Here is a 10067-nt window from a genome sequence, read left to right as displayed (position 1 = left end):
CGGCACTCTACCCAGGGGGACAGCTTGAGGCTCTGTCTCAAAAAAAAAAAAAAAAAAAAAATTATTTTTCCTTTAAAATAATTATTTAATTGTGCTTGCTTTGGCAGCACATATACTAAAATTGGAACAATGCAGAGCATGGCCCTATGCAAGGATGACACATAAATTCGTGAAGCATTCCTTTTTTTTTTTTACATCTTTTGTATTAACCTGGATAGAGTTGGAACACATTCTTCTTAGTAAAGTATCACAAGAATGGAGAGGCACGAATCCAACATACTCAATTCTAATATGAAGATGTGAAGCCAGTAGATAATCTAATACAAGCTCACAGAAGAGAAAAACTCAAATCAATTCAAGGTGGGGAGCTGTGGAAAGAGGGAGAAGGGGATGGAGAGGAAAGGGGGAATGAGGCTGCTCCCACTTAAGGGGCACAACATTACTGTGTATGGCATACCTCTTGAGGGCAGGTGACAATTAATTATAAGAGAGACTTTACCTAACAGTTGCAAACAATGTAACCTAATTCTTTGTACCCTCAATTAACCTGAAACAGTAAAAATAAATAAAATAAAATATGCCTTTGTATGGCCAGGTGTTTGATATTCTGAAAAACAAATTATTTAATTTTTCTTTAAATAATTTATTTAGAAATTATTCTTTAATAATTTTTTAAATGAGCACTTTAACAATTATTTTTAATGTGTAATTTTAAAATTTATTTTTCTTAAAATATTCCTTTTATTTTCATTTTTATTTATCTTTCTATTTTTAGTGGAGATGGGGTCTCACTCTTACTCAGGCTGATCTGGAATTCCTGAGCCCAAGAAATCCACCCTGTCTCAGCCTTCCAGAGTACTAGGATTATAGGCGTGAACCACCATGCCCAGCCAGAAACAAACTTTAACATTATTTTTTAGATGCTTCTTTAAAATATTATTTTAAAAATTATTTTTTGGCCAGATGCGCTGCTCATGCCTGTAATCCCAGCACTTGGGAGGCCAAGACAGGTGGATTGCCTGAGCTCACAGGTTTGAGACCAGTCTGAGCCAGAGTGAGACCTTGTCTCTAAAATAGCCAGGTGTTGTGGTAGACGCCCATAGTCTCAACTACTTGGGAGGCTGAGCTTAAGAGAATCACTTAAGCCCAAGAGTTTGACATTGCTGTGAGCTAAGATGCCATGGCACTCTACCAAGTGAGACTCTGTCTCAAAAAATATATATATATTTTTTAACTATTTAAAAAATATTATTAAGGGCAGTGCCTGCGGCTCAAAGGAGTAGGGCACTGGCCCCATATACCGGAGGTGGTGGGTTCAAACCCAGCCCCGGCCAAAAACCACAAAAAAAAATAAAAAATATTATTAGTTTATTTCTCTGTTATAATAGGGAATGTTCCTGAGACAAAGGGTGCTTGGAAAATAAATATTTGAGGAGCTTACATATTTAAATTTGTCTTTATTCTACCCTTATTATACATGATTGATAGTTTGGATAACAAATTCTAGATGGAAATCTTTTTCCTTAAAAGTTTTGGGCTCGGCGCCTATAGCTCAACCAGCTAAGGCGCCAGCCACGTACACCTAAGGTGGCGGGTTCGAATCCCCAGCCCGGACCCGCCAAACAACAATGGTGGCTGCAACCAAAAAAAAAATAGCCGGGTGTTGTGGCGGGCACCTGTGGTCCCAGCTACTTGGGAGGCGGAGGCAGGAGACTCGCTTGAGCCCAGGAGTTGGAGGTTGCTGTGAGCTGTAATGCCACGGCACTCTACCCAGGGGGACAGCTTGAGGCTCTGTCTCAAAAAAAAAAAAAAAAAAAAAAAAAAAAAAGTTTTGAAGGTGCTGGGCACTCACACTTGGATCTCTATTTCTGTATGTATCTGCATATATATTTTTTTCATTATATGTGTATATATGTATATATAATATATATGCATAAATATATATATTTAAACTATGGGATCTAACCAATACCCAATACCTCCAGATTTTTTCTAGCTTTCCCCCTTTGCTTGTTTTAGAATATCTTCTTTGGCATTGAGAAATCTGATTCTGTTTTTCTATATTGCATTTATTTATTTGCTCAATCAATTAACTTACTCAAATTAACCAAGCTTTCAACTACTCTGGCTTCTTTCTTACCACACCAGCTCTGTATTCCCATCCCACCTACCCACATCTTTACCCTCTGCTTAATGGCTCCCCACTCTCCTGTCACCTTTCTGTGTCCTCAGCTGCCAGCCCTGCCAGCCTTGCCAGCCTGTGCCTCCATGTGCTTCTTCAGCCCCCAATCTCATCATTGTACGTCCTTGGCCATTCGATCACTGATCTGCACCCCCATGACTCCTCTACCTTATCATCTTGTATCCCTAGTCACCAGCCTTCTGGTCCACACCTCTGTGTGACTCTTTAAGACTCCTAATTTCCCTGCCTTCTCAACCTCTCAGCATAATGGAAAAGAGATATTTCCTAATTTAAAAAAACACAAATAAAAAGTAAAATACTGGGTGGTGCCCATAGCTCAATGTGTAGGGCATTGGCCACATACACCAAGACTGGCGGGTTCGAACCCAGTCTGGACCAGCTAAAACAATAACAACTGCAACCAAAAAAATAAAAAATAAAATAGCCAGGTGTTGTGGTGAGTGCCTATAGAATTGCTTAAGTCCAAGAGTTTGAGATTGCTGTGACCTGTGGCACCACGGCACTCTACCCAGGGCGACAGCTTGAGACTCAAAAAAAAAAAAGATACTGTTTTGCTTGTCAAATTTATGGTTACAAATCGCCTGTTGTAGGGCAGTTTTGCAGAGTCTGTCAGAATATCAGAAGACCTCCAGACCCTCTCATGCATTTCTGTATACAGCTTCCTAACCTTACTAGTACCTCGATGCAGTTCCCAGTCCTCACTGCCTACCTTTGCTGCCACTATTCTGACCCCCCTCAACTGAGAAGGGGAGGAGAGTTTTTACTTACTCTCACATGAGTGTACAATAAGGATTACCAGAAGTTTTATAAATGATCATGCTATCTCTGGCAGCTAATGGAATGTGCCCTTGTGTTTTATTGTATTTTAAAATTTCCTCAGTTTAACAATATGATAAATATTGATAGATGTAATCAACATAAAATCCCTTTGATATCTTCAATAATTTTGAATATATAAAGGATTCCCGAGATCAAAAAGTTTAAGAATCACTGTTAAATATGCACAGGAAAAAGATAAACACCCTAATAAAAAGGAGGATCAAAGACTGGCAAATAATTTCTTTAAAATTACTATAGATGCACAATAAACATAATGAAAAAAGTGATGATTCCTAATAAAAAATGCAAATAAAAAGATAACTATTTTGATTGTCAAATTGACAGTTATGAAAGTATTATAAATAGCCTTTTGAAGGGCAGTTCGACAAAATGTGTCAGAGCCTATGTTCCTTTTGACCATTTGTGGAAATATATCCCATGGAAGTAATTAAGAATGGGTCAAGGGTGAGGCAGGGAAACAAAAGAATGTGTCAGAAGATTTAGCTTCAGCGTGTTCATCATGTTTTGTTGTTTGTATGATATTGAAAATTCAAAAATAACCTAAAATCCAAATGATAATGGGAGTATTTCCGATGGAAGAAAAACATTAATAATGTGTTTTCTTTCTTCTAATTAATTCTGGGGTAGTAGAACCCTTAGAGCGCTTTGATGGCCACCTATTGCTTAATTGTGTGGAGCTGTGATTGATCTTACCCTGACTACCCTTCCCTAAGTAGCATGTACAATGAATGTCAAATAACCACCAGTCAGCATAGAGCACATTGAGTAATTTGAAGGTTTGTTCTTTCACCAAAAACATTTATAGCTTTTAGCTTTTAAAAATAGTTCTGGAGCACAGCAAGATGAGAGGGGGAAAATTGGCCTCAGTATTACAGAGGATAGCAGATGAACAGGGTTGATTCCCTTTTGGGCACTTTTCCCAGGATACTTTTAATAGCACATATAGTTACTCTAGGGAGTCTCAGTCTGTGGTTTTGTCAGGCTTATGCATTTATTCTTTAAAAGGAAAATTTGCAACTTATTAGACTCTAGGTACATTAGTATGACTTAAATTTTTGAAGTAGTTTTTATAATCCAGCCATTGAAAATTTGCTGTGTGGGCTCGGCGCCTGTGGCTCAAGCGGCTAAGGCGCCAGCCACATACACCTAAGGTGGTGGGTTCGAATCCCCAGCCCGGGCCCGCCAAACAACAATGATGGCTGCAACCAAAAAAATGGCCAGGCATTGTGGTGGGCGCCTGTAGTCCCAGCTACTTGGGAGGCTGAGGCAGGAGACTCGCTTGAGCCCAGGAGTTGGAGGTTGCTGTAAGCGTGATGCCATGGCACTCTACCCAGGGGGATAGCTTGAGGCTCCATCTCAAAAAAAAAAAAAAGAAAGAAAATTTGCTGTGTGTGGGCTAGATCTCTTAATATTAAAGCTAACTGAATCATGGATAGAAAAATGTTTTGAACTTCCTTCACACAATGTGTTCTTCAATTCTTTCAAAGTCTAAATCAAGTTTTAAAAGATAGTCTAAACTGGGCAGCACCTGTAGCTCAGTGAGTAGGGCGCTGGCCCCATATAATGAGGGTAGTGGGTTCAAACCCAGCCCCAGCCAAACTGCAACAAAAAAAATAGCAGGGCGTTGTGGCGGGTGCCTGTAGTCCCAGCTACTTGGGAGACAGAGGCAGGAGAGTCACTTGAACCAAGGAGTTGGAGGTTGCTGTGAGCTGTGATGCCACAGCACTCTACCGAGGGCAATAAAATGAGACTCTGTTCTAAACACCTCCCCCCCCCAAAAAAAAAGATAGTCTAAACTAGGAATTGGAAAAAAACTTTTTGGAAGATTATTTTTATGTGGATAATTTTTTTTTCTTTTTCTTTTTGAGACAGAGCTCAAGCTGTCACCCTGGGTAGAGTGCTCTGGCATCACAGCTCACGGTAACCTCCAACTCCTGGGTTCAAGTGACTCTCCTGCCTCTGCCTCCCAAGTAGCTGGGACTACAGACACCTGCCACAACGCCCAGCTATTTCTGGGTTACAGCTGTCATTGTTTGGTGGGCCCAGGCTGGATTTGAACCCGCCAGCTCTGGTGTATGTAGCTGGCGTCTTAGCTGCTTAAGCCACAGGCGCTGAGCTGAGATTTTTTTTTTTTTGAGACAGAGTCTCACTATGTCGCCCTCAGTAGAGTGGTGTGACATCATAGCTCACAGCAACCTCAAACTCTTAGCCTCCCAAGTAGCTGGGACTACTTGGTGCCTGCCACAACACCCAACTATTTTTTTGTTGCAGTTGTTAAGCTGGCCTGGGCTGGGTTCAAACCCTCCACCCTCAGTATATTTGGCTGGCACTGTAACTACTGTGCTACAGGTGCTGAGCCTATGTGAAGAATTTTTAATCTTAATATATTTAAGGGTTTCTTTGTATATTCAGGAATCAATTAAGTCTTTAAGAATAAAATAGATTTTAAAATATTGTACTATTTTATTACCTTACAATTTAGGATTATTAACCTTAGAATTAGCCTTAAAAATTGGAAGGAAAGGCCTGGCGCCTGTGGCTCAAGTGGCTAAGGCACCAGCTACATACACCTAAGGTGGTGAGTTTGAATCCAGCCTGGGCCCATCAAACAACAATGATGGCTGCAACCAAAAAAATAGCCGGGTGTTGTGGCGGGCACCTGTGGTCCCAGCTACTTGGGAGGCGGAGGCAAGAGACTCGCTTGAGCCCAGGAGTTGGAGGTTGCTGTGAGCTGTGATTCCATAGCACTCCACCCAGGGGGACAGCTTGAGGCTCTGTCTCAAAAAAAAAAAAAAAAAAAATTGGAAGGAAAAATACTAACATGGTATTACAGCTTGTGTTGGGATAGAAGCTTTGAGTGAATTTTTCCTTTTTTCTGTTTTCCAAAATTTCAATAATATGTTCGTGACTTTTATTATCTATAATATTTTTTATTAATCATCTCCCCCCAAATCTACTTTATATAGCACTGGATATCAAAAAGACTGATTCTGGGTGGCATCTGTGGCTCAAAGGAGTAGGACGCCGGCCCCATATGCTGGAAGTGGCAGGTGCAAATTAGGTGATTTCATCAATGTGCAAACAATATAGAGTGTGCTTACATAAACTTAGATGGTACAGCTTACTGCATACTTAGGCTACATGGTATAGCCTATTCCTTCTAAGCAACAAACCTATATAGTATGTTATAGTATGTTACAGTACTGAATACTTTAGGCACTTACAACAGAGAGGTAGGTATTTGTGTATCTAAGCATGTCTAAACATAGAAGAGATACACTGAAAATATGGTATTATAATCTTATGAGGCCACCATTGTATTTGTTGCCTGTTATTGACTGAAACATTGCTGTGCAATGCATAACCATATATATATATATATTTTTTTTTTTTTGAGACAGTCTCACTATGTCGCCCTTGGTAGAGTGCTGTAATGTTGTAGCTCATAGCAACCTCAATGTCTTGGGCTTAAGCAATTCTCTTGCCTCAGCCTCCCAAGTAGCTGGGACTACAGGTGCCCACCACGATGCCTGGCTATTTTTTTTTTTGTAGTTGTCATTGTTGTTTGGCAGGCCCAGGCTAGCTTCAAACCCGCCAGCCCTTGTGTATGTGTCTGGCACCCTATCTGCCGAGCTACAGGTGCCAAGCCCATAACTATTTATTGAGCCAGTGCCTTACAGGCCTTTACACATGCTGTTCTTTCTCCTTGGAATGCTCATTCTGCCTCTTTTACCTTCCTCTAATATGGCAGTTCTCAACCTGTGGGTTGTGACCCCTTTTTAACAATGAAAATACATTGCAACATTAGGAAGATTGAGAACCACTGCTCTAATACATTCCTATTCCTCTTGTCTTGACTTAAATATAACTTATTCCAAGAATCTTACCATAACTACCTCCCCCAAATCCCAACCTCCATGTTCCTGTCTTCATCCCAATCCCAACCCAGGTTAAACTCCTGTTATTTATTCTCAAGGACCCTTCAATTTTTTTTTTTTTTTTTTTTTTGAGACAGAGTCTTGCTCTGTTGCCTGGGCTAGAGTACAGTGGTGTCATCATAGCTCATTGTAACCTCTAAAGCATGGTTCAAGTGATCCTCCTGCCTTAACTTCTTGAACAGATGTATGCCACTATAGCTGGCTAATTTTTGTTGTTTTTTTTTAATTTTTATATTTTTTATAGAGATAGGATCTCACTGTGTTGCTCAGACTAGTCTTGAGCAATCCTTCTGTCAGGGCCTCGCAAAGTGTTAAGATTACAGGCATGAATCACTGCACCTAGCCCCCTTCATTTCTTTAAAATGTTTGCCATCATTGTAAACTTAAGTTCAGTTTTCGTTTTTCCCATTATTTCTTTGATGAAGGCAAGATCTATTATTGTCTTGTTCTAAACCAACTCTAAGTTGTATCCTCAGTATCTGGCACAGTGCCTAGTACATAGTAGATAATAAGTAATACCTATCAAATGAATTTCTGTACATATTATTATGCTCACTATGTATTTCACTTGCTTTTCGAAGCTCTAGTTAATATTAATAATGGGATATTTCCATTAGAGTGGAGTAGTTATAACTTTGATATCGTGAGTAGGTAAATAGATTAATGGGTCAACTGTGAGTTCCCACTAACTTGAAATATTCTCAGCTTTTTAGCTTTGGGGAGAAATGCCATCCCTGTGTTCCAGAAGTTTCTTAGAGTATATGGTCAAAATACATTTCTTAAGTGATAAATAGTAGCTACAAGTGTTGATAATTCTGGTTGGCTATATCAATCCTAGAAGATCCACTGTCCTGCTACCAAAATAGCCTAGTATATAAGATATTCCATGATAAAACCACAGCTAGAATTATCTACTACTTTTTATTCTTTTTAAACCTTTTAACTTTTATATGGTTGAGTTTCTGCTTTCCTAATCCTTACTTGTAAAGTCCCAAACCAATAACTTTTTTTTTTTTTTTTTTGAGACAGAGCCTCAAGCTGTCCCCCTGGGTAGAGTGCTGTGGCATTACAGCTCACAGCAACCTCCAACTCCTGGGCTCAAGCGAGTCTCCTGCCTCCGCCTCCCAAGTAGCTGGGACCACAGGCGCCCGCCACAACGCCCGGCTATTTTTTGGTTGCAGCCGTCATTGTTGTTTGGCGGGTCTGGGCTGGGGATTCGAACCCGCCACCTTAGGTGTACGTGGCTGGCACCTTAGCCGGTTGAGCTATAGGCGCCGAGCCAACCAATAACTTTTATATGAGGAGTTAGAATATTTAGATGGGTCCAAAAAAATAAAAACATACACAATTTTTTTTTTAATTTACTTATTGTTTTAGAGATAGGGTGTTGCTCTTCCTCCTCTGGTGAGAGCAGTGGTGCCATCAGAGCTCAACTACAGCTTCAAACTCCTGAGCTAAAGCCATCCTCTTGCCTCAGCCTCCCAGATAGCTAGGACTACTCTAGGCATGAGCCACTGTACTAGCCAAAAACATATACAGGGTTTTTTGTTTTTTTGAGATACTCTGTTGCCCAGGATAGAGTGTCCGGGCATCAGCCTAGCTCACAGCAACCTCAAAATCCTAGGTTCAAGTGATCCTTCCTGCCTCAGCCTAGCTTACAGCAACCTCAAACTCCTAGGTTCAAGTGATCCTTCCTTCCTCAGCTTCCCAAGTAGCTAGGACTATGGGTACCTACCACAGTGCCCTGCTAATATTTCTATTTTTAATAGAGACAGGGTCTCTCTCTTGCTTAGGCTGGTCTCAAATTCCTGAGCTCAAGCAATCCTCCCACTTTGGCCTCCCAGAGTGCCAGGATTATAGGGTGAGGCACTGTACCCAACCTACACAAAATATTTTAATTCAGCAGTTAGTTTTTCCAGGCTTTCTAATACAACTAAGTTCATATTATATACTTGTGACACATATGTTAGGCAGTAGAGATGAAAGATTTTTAAATGCATTGAGGTTATATAGGTATGTGGTATTTAGCTACTACTTTTCTGCTTATTATTAATATATTAAATTTTTTTTTACAGTTCAAACGTTATGTCAGTAAACTTCGAAGCAAGAGTACAGTTTTCAAAAAGAAGCATCAGATAATAGCTGAATTTAAAGCTGAATTCGGTCTCTTACAGAGGACGGAAGAACTTCTGAAGCAACGTCATGACAATATTCAACATCAACTGGTAATACGGTATTATCTTTGTTAGCTATAAATACAAATGCCAAGAGGTTTATGGGTTATAGCTTTATACTGAGGTCATTGTTTTTACTGGAAAAATCATAAAATTATTAATTTTCTTTGATTAATTACAGAGATATCATATAAGCTGATTCATTTATTTTTAATATAACAGTAAGCACTGACTTTTTTATGTATGTTGACTTTGGGTTTATTAATAGAAATTGAATTTCAAGTAGGTTTTTCTTTTGGTTAGTTGGTTAATATGAGTAAAATTATACCAAGAGAATGACTGTATTATGTTTATTTATCATGGCCTGCTGGACAAAAATTTCTGTTTATTTACTTATTTAAAATTTTAAGATTTAATTTAACTTTCTTTTTTTTGTGACAAGGTCTTGCTCTATTGCCCTTGCTAGAGTGCAGTAACATCATCATAGCTCACTGCAATCTCACAACTCTAGGGCTCTAGTGATCCTTCTTCCTCAGAAAGTATACACCTAAGAAAGTGTACCCCACTACCTGGAACTACCAGTGTACACCACCATGCCTGACTAATTTTTCCATTTTTTGTAGAGACAGGGCCTTACTATGTTAGTCAAGCTAGTCTCAAACTCCTGGGCTCAGTTTTCCCACTTAAGCCTCCCAAAGTGTTAGGATTACAAACATGAGCCACCAGGCCCAGCCTGGACAGAAATTTCTAAGCAACCACTTCCATGGACCTTTTTATTTTCCCTCGTATCTCTACTTCTAATCTGTGATAATATCTTCTTGAATCTACCTTCAAAATGCATGTAGGCAGAACTACTCGTCATCATCTCTCTCATCTTGCTATCATCTCTGACTTGAGTTTTAGGATGGTCTT

The 10067-nt window shown here is 39.7% G+C and overlaps 1 protein-coding gene and 1 pseudogene across 4 annotated transcripts in view; both read left to right on the top strand.

Moving 5' to 3' along the window:
* The window catches only part of IFT81 (intraflagellar transport 81), a 78659-nt gene that overhangs the window by 38580 nt on the left and 30012 nt on the right, over positions 1-10067 (top strand). For all 4 annotated transcript variants that reach the window (XM_003795997.1, XM_012809021.1, XM_023516846.1 and 1 more), the window contains one exon: positions 9057-9206. In XM_003795997.1, the coding sequence (XP_003796045.1) occupies positions 9057-9206 (150 nt within the window). The remainder of the gene's footprint in view (positions 1-9056; positions 9207-10067) is intronic.
* LOC111727293 lies at positions 92-189 on the top strand (annotated as a pseudogene).

This window comes from Otolemur garnettii, unplaced genomic scaffold (genome assembly GCF_000181295.1).
Source record: "Otolemur garnettii isolate 467f Iridium unplaced genomic scaffold, OtoGar3 scaffold00099, whole genome shotgun sequence".
Taxonomy (NCBI): Eukaryota; Metazoa; Chordata; class Mammalia; order Primates; family Galagidae; genus Otolemur; species Otolemur garnettii.
This window is presented reverse-complemented; position numbering and strand designations above follow the sequence as displayed.